We start from the raw sequence: 23967 nt of genomic DNA on the forward strand, positions 1-23967 counted from the left end.
TTCCTGGAATCATTCTGGTAAACCTCCTCCAACCTTGCTATATCCTTTCTAAGATTATGGGGCCCAAACTGCACACAGTTCTCCAAATGAGATCTCACCAGTGCCCAATTTAGTCTCTTTATTCTTATACACAATCCCCTTTGAAACAAATGCCAACATAGCATTTGCCTTCTTTACCACCAATCCAACCTGGTGGTCAACTTTCAGGTTATCCTGCACGAGGACCCCCAAATCCCTTTGTACTTCTGAGGTTTGAATTTTCTCTTCATAATCCACACATTTCTTTCCTCCAACAAAATGCACAGCCATACATTCCTCAACATTCTACCTCATCTGCCATTTCTTCACCCATTCTCCGAAGCTGTCCTAAGTCTCTCTGCAAGCTTTCAATTTCTTATACACTTCGTACTCTACCACCTACCTTGGTGTCATCTGCAAACTTTGACATGAAACCATTTAATCAATAATCTAAATCATCAATATACATTGTAAAAAGAAGCGGCCCCAACACCGACTCCTGCGGAACACCACTCGTAACAGGCAACCAGCCCAAACAGGATCCCTTTATTCCCACCCTTTGCTTCCTGCCTATCAGCCAATGCTCTACCCAGTCTATTAGTTTTCTGATAATTCCATGTGCTCTCATTAAGCAGCCTCTGATGCGGCACCTTATCGAAGGCCTTTTGAAAATCCAAATACACTACATCCACAGCCTCTCTCTTGTCCACCCTATTTGAGATTACCTCAACAAATTCCATTATGTTAGTCAGGCAGGATCTTTCCTTCATGAAACCATGCTGGCTTGGACCTATTATGTCATGCACCTCAAAGTATTCCATAACCTTGTCCTTGAGGATCGATTCCAATATCTTTCCAACTACCGAAGTCAGACTAATAGACCTATAATTTCCTTTTTTCTGCCTCCCTCCTTTCTTAAACGACGGAACTACATTTTCGACCTTCCAGTCCTCAGGAACCAATTTCAATGCCTCTACAATCTCCAAGGCCACCTCCTTCAGAACCTGTGGATGCACCTCATCCGGACCCGGAGACTTATCGACTTTTAGACCATTCAGCTTACTAAGCACTTATAATCCTGACTGTACTTAATTCTATACCCGGAGACCTTTGACTATCAGGTATATTGCTAATGTCCTCCACTGTGAAGACTGATGCAAAATATCCATTTACTTCCTCTCCCATCTTTTTGTTACCCATTATAATTTCTCCAGCTTTATTTTCAATCGGCTCTATATCTACCCTTATCTCTTTTACTTTTTATATATTTGAAGAAACTCTTGGTATCCTTTTGTATGTTACTTGCCAGTTTCATTTCATAATTCATATTTTCTTTCCTAATGACTTTCTTTGTCTCTCTCTGTAAGTCTTTTAAAATTTTTCAGTCCTCTGCTTTTCCAGTAGTTTTTGCTCCCATCTGCCCTCCCTTTTATTTTTGTTTTAGCTTTAACCTTTCTTGTTAGCCACATCTGTGTCATTTTACCATTTATAATTTTCCTTTTCCTTGGAATATATCTATCCTGTGCTTTCTTTATTTCTTATAGAAATATCAACCAATTCTGTTCTGCCATTCCCCCCATCTAGCTTACTTTTCCAGTCAACTTGGGTTAGTTCCTCTCTCATACTACTGTGATTATTGATACACCTGATATCATTTTTTTCCCTTTCAAATTGGAAGCTGAACTCTATCGAGTTGTGATCACTACTTCCTAAGGGCTCCGCAACCTTTAAATCCCTAATCACCTCAGGTTCATTACATCTGACCCAATCCAGAACCGCCAATCCTCTGGTGGGCTGATCAATTAGCTGTTCCAAAAAGCCATCCTTTAGGCATTCTATAAACTCTTTCTCCTGAGATCCTGCACCTTCCTGACATTCCCAATCCCCTTTCATATTAAAATCTTCCATAATTATCTGAACCTTCTCCTTCTGACCTGCTTTTTCTATTTCCAGCTGCAGTTCACAGTCCACGCCCCAGCTGGTGTTTGGGGGTTCGTATATTACAGCTAGTAAGGGCTTTTTACCCTTGCCATTTCTTATTTCAATCCATAAAGATTCCACAATTTCTGTCCCTATGTCCCTTCTTTCAAGTGATTTAATAACATTGTTTCCCATCAGGGCCAGGCCACCCCCTCTACCTACCTTCCTATCTTTCCTATACAGTGTGTATCCCTGTACATTCAGTTCCCAATCACATCCCTCATTCAGCCATGTTTCGGTGATGGCCACAATGTCAGACCTTTCCATTTGCATCTGCACAACTAGGTCATCTACCTTATTCTTAATACTCCTTGCATTTAAGTACAATAGACCGATATCTAATTTCTCTGTAGTTCCAAAGTTCACCAAATTATCTTGTCTTTTTTGCTGTGCGTCAGTTTGGGCTTATTTTAACTTTGTCCACCATTACACCCTGGTTTATTTCTACCCTAATCTCAGCACTAAGATTCAGATTCCCAACCCCCACCCCAGCCAAACTAGTTTAAACCCTTCCCAACATCTCTAGCAAACCTTCCTGCCAGGATATTCGTCCCCCTCCAGTTCAGGTGCAACCCATCTTGTTTGTAGAGGTTAGACCTTCCCCAGAAGAGATTCCAATGATCCACAATCCTGAGATCACCACCCGTGAGGTCTTATTTCTTAACTTCCTACCTTACTCCCTGTATTCTGTTTTTAAGACCTCATCCCTACTACTTTCTATGTTATTAGTCCACACATGAACCACGACATCTGTCTGCTCCCCCTCCCCTGCCAGAATGGTGTGAACTCAATCAGAGATATCCCAAAATAAAAGGAGTGTGAAAATCTTCCTTGAAAAAATGATACCCCTACACTGACCCATGAATCTGGTTCGTGGCTGTGCAAAGTGAAAAACGTTCAGGATGTCATTGTCAGCTTCATATCCTTGGCAGTACAGGAGCCCAGCAGACCAAAGCATCACCTCACAAACATCAGGCAATTCCTGCTCCATCTGCAGAAACATCTGTGATTACCATAAGGGCCCGTTATAGAACCCATAAGACTGGGCTGGTAGCAAGCCATCCTCAAGGTCTGGCTGAGAAGACGGTGGTTTAGAGAGGAAATTGCAGGACCTGGGTCTTAGCTACTGAAGACACAGGCACCAATGAAGGAGACTATAGCGCAGGAACAAGGGAATCTTAGATGTGAGATTGTGGAAGGTTACAAAAACTAGGAGAGTAAGTTTATGAAGGGATTTGAAAACAACAGCGAGAATTTAAAAAAATTAAAACTTAAGGACACCGGAATATTATCACAGAACATCAGAAAGTATCAACAGGTTTAACAGTACACAAGAATATTTGATTAGACACATGCTTTGCATCTTGTGAATGAGATGTTAATATTGTATTAGCGTGGCTGACACTTCCTGCTGCTTGTTCCTTGAGGTGAAATGATTATCTCCTGGTTAGTCATAACTCCTTTATTGATCACACAGTTTATTCAAGTCACAGAGCTCTGCACAAGATCTCTAACAACAAATGAAAATCCACTGAAGGAGCAATAGAATTCAGTGGATCTTTCTGGCTGACCATGAGCAGGTTCCAAAGGGAGAATTGATGCTGTTCATCAGAATTGTTCATATGTTGGAACCTTGTCAATGAATAGCTGTAATTTTTCTCCTATTTAGGTTGATAAGATTGCAACTGTGCAGCTTTTATTAGATTGGAATTATTTTGACGTATACATGTGAATGGTGTGGATATGATCCTCCTGATAGTTTCATGTGCACAAAGGTGGGAACAGTCTTCTCCTTTTCTGTCCCAGCTTATAGTGCTGGGTACTGAGCCACCTACAATATCCATTTGATGTATTTAGAGAAAGTGATCCTTTGAAGGTTAAGAGTTTAGGGTTACTGCAAGTAATTTTCAGCCAGCATTAATTCCATTCCATTCTGTGAAGAGCTATCAGTGCGTCTCCCAAGGAGATGTCCCATCAGGAGCTGGATTCCATGCCTAAATGCTGAGGAGTGCTGTTGACTGGCATCTGAAGCAGAGCTAGTAGAAGTGAGCACCAGGAGGTTCCCTGACACTCATTCTCTCAGTTCTGAATCTAAGTGGAGCTATGAAGTGAAAATGGCATCTCTGCAGATAACCAAACTTTTATCAAGTAAAAAAAGTGTATTGTTACCCCTCAAGGGTTTCAGAAAATAACTGATCAACCTTGCATATCATTACCAACCAAAGACAAAAATGTGAGATTACTTGTAATTGTACTACAGGGGAGTGGGGAGAGTGCAAATAAATTGTTTTTAAACCCAAGATTGAATCATTATTGAGAAACATAAAGACTTTAGGTGCTGGAATATTGAACAAAGAAAGAAGCTGGAAGGACTCAGCTGATGTTTAGCATCCATGGAAAGAAATGGTCAGTCAACATTTCCAGTTGAGACCCTTTATTGAGACTAAAATTGGAAGGGGAAGTAGATAGTGGCCAGGTGGCAACAGGACAGGAGAAAGTGGGAGAGATGGAGAGACAGGTAAGGGAGGAGATCACAGTGGGTTGGGTTGGGATGGGGGAGAAACAAGTAAGGGAGGAGATCGATGGGGTGGGGGGAGAGATGGAAGGAGATCGGTGGGGTGGGGGATTCAGGACATGAAAGTGAGGACAGGAGCAAGTAAAGAACAGATAGAAACAGTGGAACAGGGTGGGTTTCCTAAAAGTAGAAAATTCAGTGTTCTTGACATTGGGTTTATGGCTACCCAGAAGGAATATGAGGCATTATTCACCAGGTTTACATTTGGCCTAAGCTGGCCATGAATGAGACTGAGCACGGACTTGTCTGCATGGGAATGGTGAGGGGAATTAAAGTGACTGGCCACCGTGAATTCTGGGTTGGACCCACAAGACCAAACTCAAGTATTCAGTGAAGCAGTTGCCGAATCTGCATTTGGTCTCATTGACATTGAGGAGGCTGCACCAAGTTCACCGAACGCAGTAGATTAGGTTGGACGATGTGGAGGTAAAGCTTTGCCACTGCTGGAAGGTCTGTTTGCGGCACAAGATGGAGGGGAGGGGCAAGAAATGGGCAAAGGTTTTGTACTTTCTTCAGTCACACCAAGAAGTACCTAATGGGGAGGAAGGATGAAGGGGGAGGGAAGAAACAGAAAGAGAACAATACCTGCTGAAAGAAGTGAGGAGCAGATAATGCAGCCAATGGAGGCAACGTAAACAAGAAAATTTGAAGATGCTATGGTTTGGTGCAGATCATAAAATTGCTGGATAAACTAAGCAGGTCATTAGCATCCATGGAAATAAAAGAATAAAAGGCAATTGACATTTCAGGCCTGATCCTGTCCCACAGACATCTATTACAAACCCATCAACCCCCATTGCTACTTGTATTATATCTCTTCCCAGCCTATCTCTTGTCAAGAGGAAATCCCATTCTCATGTTCTTTACCTTCAACTCATGGGCATCTGAAATGTCCTCTTCAAGAAACATGTCTCCCCTCCCTGCTATTATTGATGAAACCTATACTCATATCTCCTCCATTTCAAGCACTTCCACTCATGCCCATCTCCCAGAGAGTCCATTTGAACCTCACATTCCACCTACCAGGCTCTACCTTAGGCATATGCTAGCTTCAGTCTGATCCCACTAACATTTGCATCTGTGCTTTCGCACTTTTGTTTCAATGATCTGTCTCTCCATGACTCCTGAGCCTGTTTTTCGCTCCCCATCCATTCTTCTACTGCTGAGCACTTACACTCTGTCCAGGGGTGAAGCTGGAACTGCTGGTTGCGGCCCATCTTCATTCCCATCCCGATTCCCACACTGATATGTCTGCCCTCAGCCTTGTCCCTTGTTAATGTGAGGCCATACATATCATATTCCTCCTGGTCAATATCCAACCCAATAGCATGAAAATTGAGTTTTCCAATTTTAAATGACCCTCAAGCAGCTCTGGTTTCATTGTTTCAGACTCTCCATGGTTTCATTCTCACTTTTTATCTAACCTGATCCATTCTTTCTCATCCCCCTCCCTCTCTGGTTCTATCTTCTTCTCCCAGATTCTTTTCTCTTCCCTGATTCCCTCTTCAGGTCCATCTGGTGCAATCTGTGCTTCCTGAATATCTACCATTTTACCACGAATGTCACCTCCTATCAGATTCTAGCACTGGTAGTCTTTTCTCTATGTATCATCCCCCTCCATCCTTGACGACTCCCCTTCCTTCACCTGACCTCTTATTCTCTCACCATTCTCTCCCTTTGTCTGGTACCTGCCAATCACCTGCCTCTGACCATTATCCTGCATCCCTCTCTGTTTCACCAATTCCTCAATGGTTCCTATCTACCTTCTTCATCTGCCTACACTGGTAATGATCTCCCTCTGCACTTTAAGTCAAGGTGAAGGGTTCCAGCCTTAAGAGTCGACCTTTCTCACCCTGATGCAACTTGATCTGCTGATTTCCTCGAGCTGCTGCAGATTCGAGCATCTGCAACCGGTTTATTGTCGTGAACCTGTGCCATGAAAATTGTTGTTTTGCGGCAGCAGTATTGTAAAGACAGGCCATAAAGCAGCTCATGTATGCAGATGCTGTGCATTTAATTGATATAGATTGCACGTGTTCTTCAGGCAATAGCACAGTGAATACACAACAATAGCATTTATTGTCTTCAGAAAAGATTCAGTACAGAAAAAATGTCACAACAGCTGAGAAACATTGTTACATTATTGGCAAGGTGCAAAATTGCTATAAGTTACAATTCCATAAATACATTATTTAAAAATTAATAAAGAGGGGAAAAAGTGAGGTAGTATCAAAAAGTTTGTTGTCAGCTCAGAAATCTGATAGCAGAGGGGAAGAAGCTCGTGTAGTCAGAAGCAACATGTGTTTTACATGTACAGGCTGCCTATCTGAAGAATGTGCATGGTTTTGGAGTGAAAAAACTCCTGCTCATTCTACATTATTGTGTTTTCACAGGACAAACCAACACCCAGCAAGCATGAGTGGGATGCCTACAAGAACCCTAGTGACTACCAACACTATTCACCAATGAATGTACTGGATCCAGACAGAAAAGAAGCATTAGAATTAAGACAGGCAGAATGGGAAAAGTGTCTCTCTATACCCTTAGATGTGCAGGAAGGAGATTTTCAAACTGAAGTTTAAATTCAAGTCAATTATAAATAAAATCTCTTGCACTTGCACTTCAGAAATTTTTACAAAACCTGGTCTGTATGTCTGGACTCTCTTAGAGTAATTTAGGGACGTTATGCACCAGGAATAAGATGTCCATGTCTTTAACATTTCTCACTACCTTATTTAGTGAGAATACAAGATGTACAATTATTACCATCATGTGTTGTACGTTAATGTGGAATGAATTTGTAAGGTAATCTTTATAGATAAACCTCAAGCAAAGATACATGTTGTAATAGCTTCATTTGGTTTAGTTTTAAAAAGAAAACTTCTCCATGAAGCATTGTATATATTTATGCAGTTTTTAAGATTTATAACAGTCTGTTTGGCCATTACTACACTTTTTACTTTATAATATAAAAGCAAACAATTTTCTGTCATTTAAATGAATGGTTGTCGAGCTGCATTCTTCTTGCTTTCAATGCAATAAAGTAATACTCTCACTTTTATATCAATAATATATTTCACATCTTTATTATTGCAGATCTTACACGAAAGCACAGAAATAGCTTTCTTGGCTGCAAATGTGTATAAAATATTTAAAATGTTGTATGGTGTAAATAAATTTTTGTCTACATATTAGTTTCATCTACTTCCTAAATTGTATAGATCAGTTGACACTAATTTCAATTTCTGATGATTTTATATTTATATGTCTGCCCTATGAACCAGGTTTTGCACATTTTTTTTTAAACATCAACTGTATAAGATGTTGGTGAGCCAACATTTGGAGCATTTTGTGTGGTTCTGGTCACACAGCGGTAAGTTGAAAAGGGTGCAGAAAAAAACTCATGAGAATATTATCAGAGCTGGCAGGATAGGCTGGAGTGTAGAAGGCTAAAGGGTGACCTTATAAAGATTTATAAAATTATGAGGGGTATAAAGAAAGTAAATAGCTTTTTTCCCCCAGGGAAGGGGAATCTAAAACACTGGACAACAAATTTTTCAAAAGGTTTGTTTTGCTTCCTGAAAAAAAATGGGTATTTTTCTAGACAACTTCAAACTGAAAACGAAGATTTCAGGTTTGCTGTATCACATATGTTGGAAGCTGGAGAAACATTAAAATTATTTTTGATTGAATTTAGCATGTTCAATTGCATAATGATGCTGACACATTGCATTAGTTTAACTCAGCCAACCTCTCAGGTTGCACAACAAATGTGAGCGGCCCAGAGTTTGTCTTGGTCACCAATTTTACAACTGAAGTAGAGCTCATAGGGTTTCTTACTAAGTGCAGTCACACTGCGTCTTTGAGCCTTAAGCGTGTAGTCACCACAAATATAACAGAATGTATCACTGCTGTTGGGACATTGATGAGACATTTCTGCTGTATTGAATCGTACTGAAGACAATAAATGCTATTGTAAGTACATTCACTGTGCTATTACCCGAAGAACATGTGTCAACATCTGTTCAATCTATGATCGATGTAATGCACAGCATCTGTATATTTGAGATGCTTTTATAGCCTGTCTGCATCTATCCTAAATAAGATTGACCAGGCCTAAGTCAACATTTGCATAGTACCTGAAATGAGTGCATGTCCGGGCATGCTTGGACGAAACAAAACAGTTTGCTTTGTGGACAATATGTGAGTAAACTTAAAATATGACAGGAAATCACAAAAGTAGGTTGTATTTTTAATAAAACAGTATGTAATAGGAAATATTTAAGGTGATTTTTGAAATCAGCAGCCCAAGATCCATAAAATGCACTCAAACGTGTTCAGGAAGCAAAATCCTTGTCATCCAGTGCAATTAGAGGATGCAGACATAGAGAACCAGGAGGGTCTATGAAACGAGCTGCCAGAGGAAGTGGTAGAGGTGGGAGACAACCATAACATTTAATAAACATGTAGACAAGTAAATGGATATGAAAGGTTCAGAGGAATGCTAGCAAAATACATTTGCTTAGGCTGACCACTAGGTTAACATGGACATTGGCCAAAGGACCTGTTTCGGGGCCGTAAAATTCTATAAGTTCAAGGAAAGTTGAGAACTCTGTGTACACAGGTTACAAATAATATGAGATTTCAGAAACTCTTGAGTTTCAAATTTGTTGGTATATTTACATTATTTCAAAACACATAATTGGCTGTTCTACTTTTCATAAAAGTGCTGAGCTCTAAATACAGGTTTTTTTTTTACAAGGACAGTCACTCAAGTTCATGATGACTTCACAAACCAGCAAAGTCATTGTTTGAATTTTCCCTTTTGTATCTAGGCAGTTGATACTACCTGAGTGTGCTGAGAAAGGCATTAGTGCTCCTGGCGAAGATGTGAAAATGATGAGCATGTTCAGTATTGGTTGATCAGTGGGCCAATGCTTACTGTGTGGGCTGAAATATTGAGGGAAAAACTAGTGGCTGCATCCCAGTAGATTCAACAGCTTAGTAGCATGGAAGCAGGCCTTTCAGTCCACCAAATCTTTGCTGATCATCAAGCAACCTTTCACATTAATCCTTCACAAGCCTTATTCTGCCAGCTTTCCCTTGAGATGGGAAAGGGAACTTTCACTCTTCACATCCTGTAACGGTGAATTTTCTACAGTTGACGTTGACAAACAGGTTAATGTTTATATTGTGCCCCTCTCCCTCAGGGAAAGTTAGATTGTTACTTCACTTAACCTTGAACGTTAGGGCCACATTCTTCTATCAACTCTACCTCTCTCCATCTCCAAGCTTTGGACACTGCTGCCATTCCTTACATCATGCCTTTATTCAGTACTGTCCATATATTATTTAATAATCTATCTTTTCTATATATGATTTTGAATGCATACGCTATTGTAATCGGACTTTTATAAACAAAGTACCTGTTTAGCTGCAGCGTATTTGTGCTTTAGTCTAAACTCATTATCTTTAAAATGCCAACCTTCTACTTTGTGCCCCTCTGCCTCCTCAGGTTGCTCCATTTTCCAATTTTTTAAATTTAACAACAATATTCTGTAATGAACGTGCCAAGGTGTTTCAAAGGAGCGTCATTGAAATGATTCAAACCACAAGAGGTTAGATCAAGGCAGGTAACAACCAATTTAAACTGTGCCAAAAAATTGCTTAAATGTTAGTCAATAGTTCTTTTCCTCTGCTGCTTGAGCAGTTTTTGAAATCATTAACGAAAATTATGAAGAGTATTGAATAGTATGGAAGAAATTGATCAATCAGTCCACTTCTGGTTCTGTCCCCACAACTTGAAACCTTTACCAAGGATAATCAATGGCCAACCACCATACACCTGGACCATCACTTACAGGGTGACAATCTAACTTTCCCTGAGGGAGAGGGGCACAATATAAACATTAACCCGTTTGTCAACGTCAACTGTAGAAAATTCACCGTTACAGGATCTGAAGAGTGAAAGTTCCCTTTCCCATCTTAAGGGAAAGCTGGCAGAATAAGGCTTGTGAAGGATTAATGTGAAAGGTTGCTTGATGATCAGCAAAGATTTGGTGGACTGAAAGGCCTGCTTCCATGCTACTAAGCTGTTGAATCTACTGGGATGCAGCCACTAGTTTTTCCTTCAATATTTCAGCCCACACAGTAAGCAGGAACCAAATATTCTGATGCCACTTCACTTTACACCCTGTTAAGATCCTGATCGACTATAATCTAATTGAACGATGGAACTGGTTACAGGTTGACAGACCATGACTTAAAGCTGCCTTGGCATTTAAAATACACCACCCCAAGTTGGAATGGCTTTGTATGATTTAGCATTTTGGCAGCTTATATTTTCAGGAAGACTGACTGATGCCCTTAAATGTATCCATTCCTCTGGCGTTCTGGGCTTGAATGATCTATTCCTGCTTCTGTTCCATTTGTCCTTCGTACAAGACAAGACCTTTCCCCATTAAGCAGTGTACATACTGTTACAAATGAATTTTACTGTGATTTGGAGAAGTAATAAACTGCAGATGCTGGAATTTGGAAGAAAAAAGAAAACAATCTGCAGGAGGACACACGAGACTGCAGATGCTGAAATCTGAAGCTAAATATGCTCTGCTGCAGGAACTCGGCAGCTTTTGATCCATTCAGTTCGTCCAGCAGATCGGTTTTTGTTCCCAAATATCTCCACTGATGACCAGACTAAAGTGTCTCCCCTGATGCACATCCCTTTGCTTGTTTGGGTTTAACACAATTGCCCTGAGTTGCATCAAATGATTATACTTTATAGCCTCAGGAAAATATTGCAAATGGTCAGAATCAAAAGAAAAAGTGGCGGACATGCACTGAGATTTGAATGGTTGCGTTTACCAGCTGTTGTCAAAGTCTAATTATCTCACCTCAGTCAATTCAGCATATATTTTATATAAAAGCTGATAATTAGAGCAGTTGGGATGAACAATGATTCTTTTTTGCTCGCAGTCCAGAATCAGCTGAAATGCATGCTGTCCCTCACTGGATGCTACCAAATGAAAAAAATGCAGGTCAGTCTCAGCAAGTCATGGCTGTTTTTTGTGCCTCACGTTTATCAGACTTTCACAAATAGCATTAGAAACATGGCAAAAGAAGCAGTAGTGGCAATTTTTAAAAATGGAATACAATCATGGCTGAAAACCATGTTACAATCTACCCCCACATCCTTTAATAAACTTCTAGATGCAAACAAATCAATCTTAAATACTGCAAATTGTGCTGGATGGCCTGTTCAGCCATCTATGGTGGATAATTCCACACATTCAACAGCCCCCTGAGTGAAGAAATTTCTCATCTCAATCTTAAATGAGCCTGAGACTGCACTCTTGTCTAAGATCAAGGAAAACATCATCCATGCTCTGTAAGAACTTTTGAGTGACTTAATGAGATCCCTGCACCTTGTTCTAAACTCAAGTGAATACAAGCCTTATTATGAGAGCTTTAGTTGGAGAGGAAAGCATTGCATTGTAAAATGGAACATCTCAGGCAACTAGTTGGGGTGGGGTAGTTCACAAGGGAGATCTGGTGAGGAAATTGTCAGCTGGCTATGAAACTGATAAAAGGATGTGTGATAGGGAAATTATCAGGTGGGAGAAAGGACATTCTCACCTTTTAAAAAAGAATCAAGCCTCAAGAATGTTTATTTTAATACTACAATAAGCTGTATACAATGTCAATACATGTTCTGATTTACAGGGTGCTGATATTTCACTATTATTCGTTATATTTGCCATTTCCTGCAATAACCATGGCTAATGACATTAAGCCCTCCACCAAGGCCAGTGTTTCATCCATCTCAGGTCCAGTCAATTATCCCACAACCCCATCAGGTGACAGATATATTGTTGAAGCCAACTGCTCATTTCGCACAAGTCATGATCAGTGCAACAAATGAACACCAGTAATGCAGCCAATGTGTATATCCAGTGCAGCAATAGTTAAAGGAAGTTAAAAAGTTATCAGGCAAAGATTGCCTCTGAGGTAGAAACACTCAAAAGTTTGAAAACGATTAAAACTTAGCTTCTGCAAGAAACTGAGATAATTCAATTGAAAATCAGAATGAACTACACTGACAAAATATATTTCCATTCATGAAGTCTGCTACATCAGATAATTTTTTCAAATGTGTTTCCACTTAATAATTGATTCTAAAAAAAAATGTTCCACTGATGGATGTTAAGTTCCCACCTTAAGTTACCTGCTTTTGAAGGCTTGTTGTCATGAAGACCTTGTTTGAATCTTCTGGAGTTATCTCAGCTTTGTCCAAAGGTCCACGAATTGAGGTCAGCCAAGCAATCAGAAGGTGGGTAAAGGACTTCCTCTATTAAATTTCACACCATCACCTGAATCTATTAACTCCACGGAAAAGAGAGGGATGAAAATAAACCACTCTCTCACAAAGTTGTGTGCATTTAACATCTCTATCATCATTACCAGATCGATTTATACACATTTTACAGCTGTGCATTACAGAATTTTAATTAAAATAGAGAGCATTTTTATTTTTAAATGTTTTATGACCAATTAAGAAATGAATATCATTAAAAACAGGGCATCAGCTTTTCACAGTGCGCCTACCAGATGAGCTTTTATTTGCATTAATTTTAGGTGTGGTTATATATTTTTAAATTTTGATGTACAGCAGGGTAACAAGCCTTTACAGCCCACGAGACCGTGCTACTCAATTCATACCTGATTAACCCACAACCGCTGATACATTTCAAATGATCCGAGGAAAGCAGAGTGCCCGGGGAAGCCCCACACAGACATGGAGAGAATGTACCGACTCCTTACGGACAGTGTGGGGTCTGAACCTGTCCTGATCACTGGCTCTGTAAAGGAGATGGGCTATCCCAGGGGATCGGAATTATTCCTTAAGTACTGTTGAAGCTAAGGGTTTCAATTTAAAGTTTTAAGATGAGATTATGAAAGGTAAGAGAAGTATACAAAATAGAAAGTGGAGTGGCCATTCTACCATCTCCCAGAATTCTTAATTACTTTGACTTGAAGAGATTTCTTCTTTTCTGAATACATTTAATGATTTGCCTCCACTGTGTATTGTTATGGAAAACTCCACAGGTTAACCATTCTCTGGCTGAAATTTCCCACGATCTTCACTCCAAGTGGCATACCCCCTGTATCCGAGGATGGAGCCTCTTGTTTCCGAACATCCTACAATCTGCAACATCTTCCCTGAACTCTGAATGTCCATTTTTGTTAGCTCTGTGAGTTTCCACGGGAACCCCTCGAGCGAATATGGATCTAACCAATCCACTCCCTCCTCATATGTCATCTATCACCCTAGCAATGATAGTAAATCAATCAAGATGAGCAGATGGTGTTAGGAGATAGGAGGGAGGCTATGATATTTTAATGACGAATAATCTTGTGAAACTGGAAGGTCATCATTTTATCCTCTGCTCCAAAAATCAAAAGAGATAATTTTTCAGGCAGGTCCTCAGGTTTAATTAGCTGGCTAGAATGAAAAATGCTGATTTACATGGATATCACAGAATGACAGAGCATAGGAGAGGCGATCTGGCCCATCATCCTGCTGTCAGTCATTGGACCTTTCTGAGAAATGCACATAATTCTTCATACACCTGTCAGTATTTGCCCAAGTGGCAGCAAGTTTAGCTTTCTGTGTATACCTCAGGAAGTGCAAAAACTCCTATGTCCTGACAGCTAATCAGTCATGTTTTACTGACTACCTCCCACCATTAGAATGGCCGTGGAAAGGCAGAATCAGGCATCTCCATTCCAAATCTTGGAGAGGAACAAGGAATCAAGGTAGGTAATAGATCATTTATATTGATTTAATTGAATTCCCCCCAATAATTTTAATTTTTCTTTAATTGATAATAATATGTAAATTTAAATCGTTTGTTCAATTTGAATATGTTTGAATGTTTCAGACAGATTTGTTAGGCAGCTTCGCCTGTAGGATGACACAGCTGCATTTAATGGTGGTTTTGACTGCCAGGTATTCTACCACAAGATAATCATGGCATAACAGAAGCTCTGCAACGAAGCTTCAGATTAAGCAGGCAAGCAGGTATGAGGTCCACCAATGTAGGTGGAGAGAAGCAGTTCTCACTTTACTATTGCTCCAAGGTATTCAGTGGAATACCTTGAAATGATTTTGACTGTAGCATCCCACCAACCTGAATACTGCAGGAGATAGGAATATACTCAATTATTTACCTTGGTCTTTTCCAAGGTGCACCACAAAATTTGTATTTTTTTTAGGTGTAAACTGGTTCTATTCTGGCATAATGTGCCAGTGTTTGCTAACTGATTATGCTGTAATTTTGACTCAAATACCACTCCAGAGGTATCATCACACAACCTAAATGGACATCCTAAAGCAGTGCTGAGGATGTGTGGCACTGCCACAACATTTTCTGATGAGGTACAGAAGATGGCAATTTACTATTTCATAAGAGATTCAGATGTTCTCCAGGAACTCGATGTCTGGAGTTCTGATGAGCACATGGTGTACAACAATGCTGTCCTTCAGGAAGGCACCGAGGACATGAGGGAGAGAGAAGAACAAAGATGTAAGGGAGGGGAAAGCACAGAAAATAAAGCAGGGCGAGGGGTTGCATATGAAAAAGAGAAGTGCACAAATGTGGGGGGGGGGGGGTGGGGGGTGGAAGAGGATGTGATGAACAGAAGAAATAGGAGAAAGATTAGGCCATTTGTCCCGTCAAGTTGACTCTGTTCTTCAACATGATCATGACTGATCTGATGATAGCCTCATCTCCACCTACATGCCTTTTCCCCATATCCCTTAATTCCTGGACTATGTAAAAATCTATCCAACCTTAAATATATTTACTGTGGTCGCCTCCACTGCTTCAATAGACACTGAATTCCACAGATTGGCTACCCTCTGAGAAAAGCAGTATCTCCTAATCTCCGTCCTCAATCTACAATGCTGAATCTGGAGGCTATGTCTCCTTTTTTTGATCTACTTACCTACTTCTATCTTATTTTTGCCTTTCATAATTTTGTACATTTCTATAACTCCCCTCTCATTCTTCTAAATTCCAGCAAGTACAGTCCCATACTACTCAATCTCCCCTCATAGACTAATCCCTTCATCTTTCGATAAACCTGGTGAACCTCCTCTGCACGGCTTCCAAAGCCAGTATATCCTTCCTCAAATAAGGAGTCCAGAACTGCACGCAGTTCTCCAGATGCAGTCTCAGCAATAACTCCCTCCTCCTAAATTCAATCCCTTCAGCAATGAAGGCCAATATTCTATTTGCCTTCTTGATAGGCTGCTGCACCTGTAAAACAATCTTTTGTAATACATGCACAAGCAATCCCAAATCCTTCTGCAGAGCAGCATGCTACAATTGCTCACCATTTAAATAATATTATGATCTTATATTTTTCCTTTCAAAATGGATAACTTCATATTTGCCAACATTGCCCTCCATCTCACAGTTCTTTGTTCATTCACTTAACCATATAACCATATAACAATTACAGCACAGAAACAGGCCAGTTTAGCCCTTCTCATCCATGCCAAACATCTTCTCCCACCTAGTCCCATTGACCCACACCCGGCCCATAACCTTCCACACCTCTTTCATCCATATACCTATCCAACATTTCCTTAAAATTGAGCCTGCAACTATCACTTTAACTGGAAGCTCATTCTACACTCCCACCACTCTCTGAGTGAAGAAATTTCGCCCCCCCCCCCCCCCCCCCATTTCCCTTAAATTTTTACGCCTTCAATCTCAATCCATGTCCTCTTGTTTGAATCTCCCCCCACTCTCATGGAAAAAGTCTGTCCACATTGACTCGATCTGTCCCTCCTCATAATTTTAGATACCTCTATCAAATCACCCCTCACTCTTCTACACACCAGGGAATAATGTCCCATCCTGCTCAACCTTTCCCTATAACTCAAACCCACAAATACGTCTACTACAACTACGTCTACCACAACTACAACTACTTCTACCACAACTACTTCTACCACAACCACAACTAAGTCTACCACAACTACAACTATGTCTACCACAACTACAACTACATCTACCACAACTATAACTACGTCTACCACAACTACAACTACTTCTATCGCAACTACAACTACTTCTACCACAACTACAACTACTTCTACCACAACTACTTCTACCACAACCACAACTAAGTCTACCACAACTACAACTATGTCTACCACAACTACAACTACATCTACCACAACTATAACTACGTCTACCACAACTACAACTACTTCTACCGCAACTACAACTACTTCTACCACAACTACAACTACTTCTACCACAACCACAACTACGTCTACTACATCTACAACTATGTCTATCACAACTACAAATACTTCTACTACAAGTACAACTACTTCTACCACAACTACAACTACTTCTACCACAACTACTTCTACCACAACCACAACTAAGTCTACCACAACTACAACTATGTCTACCACAACTACAACTACATCTACCACAACTATAACTACGTCTACCACAACTACAACTACTTCTACCGCAACTACAACTACTTCTACCACAACTACAACTACTTCTACCACAACCACAACTACGTCTACTACATCTACAACTATGTCTATCACAACTACAAATACTTCTACTACAAGTACAACTACTTCTACCACAACTACGTCTACTACTACAACTACGTCTACCACAACTACAACTACGTCTACCACAACTACTACGTCTACCAAACTACCACTATTTCTACAACCACAACTACTTCTACCACAACCACAACTACTTCTACCACAACCACAACTATGTCTACTACATCTACAACTATGTCTATCACAACTACAAATACTTCTACTACAAGTACAACTACTTCTACCACAACTACGTCTACTACTACAACTACTTATACCTCAACTACAACTACTTCTACCACAACCACAACTACTTCTACCACAACTACAACTACGTCCACTACAACTACAACTACTTCTACCACAACTACAATTACTTCTACCACAACCACAAATAAGTCTACCACAACTACAACTACGTCTACCACAACTACAACCACGTCTACCACAACCACAACTACGTCTACCAGAACTACAACTACGTCTACTACAACTACAACTACGTCTACTAAAATTACAACTACGTCTACCACAACTACAACTATGTCTACTACAAGTACAACTACTTTTACCACAACCACAACTACGTCTACCACAACTACAAATACGTCTACCACTACTACAACTACGTCTACTACAAATACAACTACGTCTACCACAACCACAACTACTTCTACCACAAGTACAACTACCACAACTACAACCACCTCTACCACAACTACAACTATTTCTATATTTCTACAACTACAACTAATTCTACCACAACCACAACTACTTCTACCACAACCACAACTACATCTACTATAACTACAATTTTGTCTACCACAACTACAACTACGTCTACCATAACTATAACTACTTCTACACCAACCACAAACAACTACTTCTACTACAAGTACAACTACTTCAACTACAACTACTACTACAACAACAAAATTGCTTTAAAAATCCTGTTTTCAATGTATCCCTCTCTTTCTTGAGAATAACTGTAATAAGGATTCAGAAAAGAATGAACCTCTGTCACCTGCTTCAATACTTCCATCAATAAAGCAACTGATAAGCACTGAAAATTTTTTATAAAATCCAGAATTAAAGCTGTCACCCCCGAAGGCATCCCATTGGGCATGGATTGAAGGGCTTCTTCAGAAATAAAAGAAGCATCGAAATCCCTAATATCCTTACTACTCAAAAAGGTAATTCCAAATCAGATTTAAAAAAATTATTAATTTTAACCTCATGGCTACTTCAAAAGTTTACAATTTTTCATAAAATTTTCTAAAAACATCATTAATTTCCTTTGGTTTATATGTTATCATTGATTCATCTCTAATAGCATTTATTGTTCTAGAAGCTTGTTCCATTTTTAACTGCCAAGCTAATACTAATTCATAACACTGTAATAACTTCTAAATTTTTTAAGTTTGTAATGAATTATAGCATAACTTCATATTAGTTAAACGTATTTTCTTAATTTCCATTGAAATTTGCTGTAAATCTTTTTCTAAAATTTCTATCTCCTCTAAATTAATTACATCAGCTATATGTTGTTTCTTAATTTTAGCATATGTTTAGATATCGCCTCAATGTGTTTAATCAAATTGCCAATCTGGGATCTTTCTGACTGTTTAGAGGTAGGCCCACCTTGATATATTACAGTATATAATATATACTGAAGTACTCTTCTTCAGTAGGCAAAGAAATATCCTCCTCTTCAAATCTTCCAGCAATCTCTCCTTCTTTCTCCACCGAAGATCGAGATGACAATTCCATCTGCCGCAGAGGTCTGGTCCCCTCTCTTAGTGATCCAGGGATTCTAGAGGTTGCCCCCCCCACCCCTCACGGGGTGGAATACACTCTGTGTACGGCGTATGCGCATTTGATCCTCCTGATCAAGAGGACATCTTTGAGTTCTGATGCCATCTTCCCCGGTCCTCCAGGGAGTCAGGGCAGGAGTCAGCTGCTCTCTGTGCAGTTGTTGTCACTGGGAACACGGAACAGACAAAATCGAGTTCCCGGGCTCCATTTCAAAGATAGGCCTCACCTCTTCCAAACTTGCTTATCGTCTTTGAGTCATTTTTTTCACTGTCTGTGTTTTAGTTTTTTAATGTCGAGTTTTTAACAATTCTGTCGGGAGAGGTGTCTTCCCACATCTCCCACCCACGCCCTCATGCCTCGCCCCCATCCATTCGTTGATCTTGTTTAATATTTGGAAGAGAATTTGCAAATCCCAAAGCTTCATCTTCATCAGTAAAAAACTGTGAATAATTTTCTCCAGAAAACACTTTGGGTGTGGCTGGGTATAGAAATGAGAATTTATATCCCTTTTTCCAAAGCACAGATTTGGCAAAATTAAACTCCTTTCTTCTTTTCACAATTGACATACTTAAATCCACATTTTAAAAAAATTACTATTTTCGGGCATTTTGCTCCACACTGTTAATATCATTTCTTTATCTTGATAAAGTAAACATCTAATCAAAATTGACCATGGCTTCTGACCCGGAAATGGGTTCTTTCTATTAGCCCTATGTGCTCTATCCGGTTCAAGTCAATTTGGGAGATTCTCAGGATCCAGAATTTCTGGAATCCACCTTTGAAAAAGTTGTACCGGATTAGAGCCTTCAAAATCTTCAGGCAGCCCGACAGTCTTCACATTGTTCCTTTGCATATCTCAATCATAACAGAATCTTTCATTTTATTAACTGTATCTTTACATTATTCTACTTCATACAATAATCTTGAATATCATCTTCAATTTTCTGTACTTGAATTGTAACTTTATCAATGGCTTCAGTATATTTTGCCATTTCTTTGTCAATATTTTTCATTTCACTCTTAACATTTTCAAATTGTGCTTTAACTTCATTTCTGACAGATATAAAATGAAAATCCATACATTTAACTACATTTGGTTGATAATTATGGAAATTTGTTCATGAGCTTCCATACTTTGAGTTCTGCTTTCAGGGTACCCGAATTGCATTGCTTCAATCCCTTGAATCAGTTAGGCTTCATCTTTTTCATATTCAGCTCCTGCTCTCTCCAACTGTTCATAAATTTTTTCTTCTTTCTTTTTATCTTGATCGTCATCCTTTTGTCCGTCTGAATCACTTGTAGATGATCCTGATTCAACATCTAATTGAATCAACAGCTGGGTCTGAGTCTGACTAGTAACCACAGCCTTAACCGACTCGGCTGTTCCGCATAGGGAAACAGGTTGCTCCATAATGTGCATGTGCCAACCTTCGTACATGCGCAATTGATCCTGTGACATCTGCAGTTCAATCATCTTCTTTTGGACTCCTGTGCCATCTCCGCCAGGTCACCGGAGAGATGGCGCTGGAGTCACATGAATCCTTGCCGTTGCAGCACGAGTTGCTCTTCGAAGAGGAACTTTAACCCGAGGTTCCATCGTTAAGGAAGGCCCAGGGTCTTCAGTTGTACCAACCTGTTTAGTAATTGTTTTCTTAGTTACTTGAATCTTTCCTTTTCTTGTAGCAATTGTATATCGATTAATGAATAGATCTCAGCTTTTAAATTAAAGAAAGATTAAAATATATATTTTTTTAATCAGGTTTCAATTAATTCTGCTGGGAGAGGCGTATTTTCACATCTCGAACCACAACACCACGTCTCAGCCCCGCTTCCATCTCTTGATTGACAACAATTATTCACTAATCCTCTGCATCCACCAGCCCCATCCTGTGGAAACGAGAATCCTTCTCCCTTGCTCCTCCTTCTCTCCCCATCTGTTTCCAAAAGCTCACTCGATAGCTTTGTTTGCTCATATAGTTCCATTCCATCTGTGACTGTGCTTTCAGGTTGTTTCCACTTTGAAACAACTTGCTCTTGTGGATAACTCTTAGTGTTACAAAGAAATGCACCGATTTTTGTTATTTGTGCATGTGGTTCATTTTCTACACGAATAAAATATTTTGCTTCTTGGAAGGTAAATTGAGAAAACATGTTGCATGTTGCACAGTGTGAAATATCAAATTATGCTAATATTATGGGTGAATGTTTAACTTGTGTTCTTTTTGTTGTTTGTTACGCTCAATTTTTAATGCAATCCAGAGCAAAGAAGCAAGACTATAAAACAGAACACAGAATAAGAGCTGAAAGAATTCTCTTGATTGGCAAAGCTCAGGAAGTCTAGTGTTTGGGTCACAACTGTTCACCATATTAATACACAATATGGATTCATGAATTAAAAGTACAATTTCAAGACTGTCAATATGATGCAAAACTTGGGTTAAATGCTGGAAGTCTTTAATAGATTGTATTCTTTTCAAATGTAATATTTTGGCAGAAACTTATAAACATTTAACACTGAGAAGCTGTTCCAACATGCAACAAGATCCTAGCTGGTTTGTAACCTACCTCCTTTCTTCCTCAGCACAAACTTTCAGTATTGATGTACATGTCACTCAAATATTATAAGAATTGTGCCCACTGAACAACTGCATTGAAGTTAAAAGTCAGTGCACCAAATTATTAAACTTTCACCACTAGATACCATAAATATGCCACTACACTGACAACAATTAATTAGAGATGTACAAGGTTAGAGTTTATTGTCATGCATCCCTTATTAATCACAGAGCACCTATGGCATAGAGATTACTGAAAGAGGTGTGACAGAGTATATAGAGGTGTTTGGGAGATAAATTGGGAAAGGTTTGTTAGAGCAGGTCCCACACAAACACTTTAAAACAAAGAATTTTTGCAGGAGCTTTTGCAAGATGCTCAAACTCATGATGGACTGTCATTTGCAAAAAGGGCAACAAATGTAACAACAGGCAGTAGCAGCTTTGTCTGGAAAACAAAACACTGTCTGGAAGGTCATGTGATCTTTCCAGGCAGAGAGCAGGAAAAAAGAGGCTTTGCTCTCAGAGTTGGAGGGGGTGAGAGAGAGAGGAGAGACACAAATATTGGTTCCAGAGGGAAAAGCTGGCAACCTTTGGAAGATGGCCTGGTCAAAGGAGAAGACTGGCTGTCCGGTATTTCCCTTGGAATAGTTGAAACAGAAAGGAACTCTGTGGTGATCTGAAACAAGAAAAACTCTCTCTGAAAATCAGCAAGAACCCTTCTGAGTGGTAACCATTTACCTGTTAAGCACCAAAGCCCGGTGAACTTTATTAATGTTAACTTCTGTACACAGTACAAGAATTGCCTGCAACCAGTGAGATTGGACTGTGAACCAAAGAACTTTGCTGAATTTACACACACGTGTGCTTAGAATTAGAAGGGGGTTAAGTAGGTTAAGTGAGTCAATAGAGACAAGTTAAAGTTTGGTTCTATTTTCATGTTGAAAGATAATTAAAAGCAACTTTTGTTTAAGTAACCCTTTGTCATGGTGCATATCTATTGCTGCTGGGTTTTGGAGTCCTCTAGACTCGTAACAAAGGTATGTGTGTGGAAAGAAAAAAGGTCAAGAACCACTGCCCTAAACATTCCTCCACTCACCTTAAACAGAAGTCCTCTGTTATTAGCCATCGCTGCCCTGGTAAAAGGTCTCAGCTGTCCACCTGATCTATGTCTCTTATAATCTTATGAGCCTCGATAAAGTCACCTCTCATCCTCTGCCACTCTAAAGAGTACTAGCTCAGGCAACCATTCCATAGAGCCATAGTACACAACAGCACAGAAAACAGGCCATTTGGCCCTTCTAGTCTCTGCCAAAACATCATTCCACTAATTCCACTGACCTGCACCCTTCCTACCTCTCCCATCCATGTATCTATTCAATTTATTCTTAAAACCTAAGAGTGAGCCCACATTTCCCATGACAGTTGGAGGCTTGTTCTTCAAAAAATATGTTGTTCAATCCAGACAACATTCTGATAAATCTTTGCACCCTCTCCAAAGCTTCCACACACCAGAACTGAACACAATATTCTAAGTGTGGTCAAACAAGACTTTTTTGACTTGCTTCATTAACTCACAGCTCTTGAAACCAATCCCCTTACTGATGAAGGCCAACACAGCATATGCCTTCTTATCCACCCTATCAACTTGCACAGCCAGACAGAATATCCTCCATCTACTGCCTTCTGTGGGCAAGCCAAATCAGAATCCACACAGCCAAGTTTCCAAGGATCCCATGCCTCATTACTTTATGGTTGAGCCTACCATGAGAACCTTATCAAATGTCTTACTAAAATCCAGATACATCACATCCACCACCCTACCTTCATCAATTTCTTTTGTCACCCTTTCAAAAAAATTCTTCAATTAAGCTTGTGAGGCACAACCTCTTGATAAATACTCATACACAAAGACAATTTACAGGCACATAAATTAAATAACCACAAAGAAATAATAAATAAGAGGATAGATAAATATTCACAGTTGCAGTTAGTGCAAGAAAAAAAGAGATACTTCAATAATGCAGAGATATGGAGTAAGTTTATGGTTGGGGTAGTACATGAAGCTTCGAAAGCCTGACGGCTGTTTGTTATACCCGGGTGTGGAGGGATGTATAGTGGGTGTATGGAGTTAGTGCAAATTAGACAACATCCAACTGAAGGGGCTGAAAAATCCTTGCCAGCTAAGGAATGGCTTGAGTTTTGAAAAATTGGCTGTCTGCTCTCGTGGGAACAACTTTATAACTCAGCTGATATGTTCTTAGAGATGTAATGTAAAGTTATCCAAGTGGGAATTTAACCATCAGTTCTAGAAAATAATTGGACCTAAGGAAATGTAGTCCTGGAAGATATAACTGGAGTAGCAGCTGACAAAC

At 39.7% G+C, this 23967-nt stretch overlaps 1 protein-coding gene across 5 annotated transcripts in view; it reads left to right on the forward strand.

The window, feature by feature from the left end:
- LOC138736495 (adhesion G protein-coupled receptor B3-like) overlaps positions 1–7737 on the forward strand; it is a 658849-nt gene extending 651112 nt beyond the window's left edge. For all 5 annotated transcript variants that reach the window (XM_069886125.1, XM_069886124.1, XM_069886126.1 and 2 more), the window contains one exon: positions 6967–7737. In XM_069886125.1, the coding sequence (XP_069742226.1) occupies positions 6967–7155 (189 nt within the window). In that variant the 3' untranslated portion in view covers positions 7156–7737. The remainder of the gene's footprint in view (positions 1–6966) is intronic.
- Positions 7738–23967: the final 16230 nt, after the last annotated feature.

The sequence above is a fragment of the Narcine bancroftii genome, chromosome 6 (assembly GCF_036971445.1).
Source record: "Narcine bancroftii isolate sNarBan1 chromosome 6, sNarBan1.hap1, whole genome shotgun sequence".
NCBI lineage: Eukaryota > Metazoa > Chordata > Chondrichthyes > Torpediniformes > Narcinidae > Narcine > Narcine bancroftii.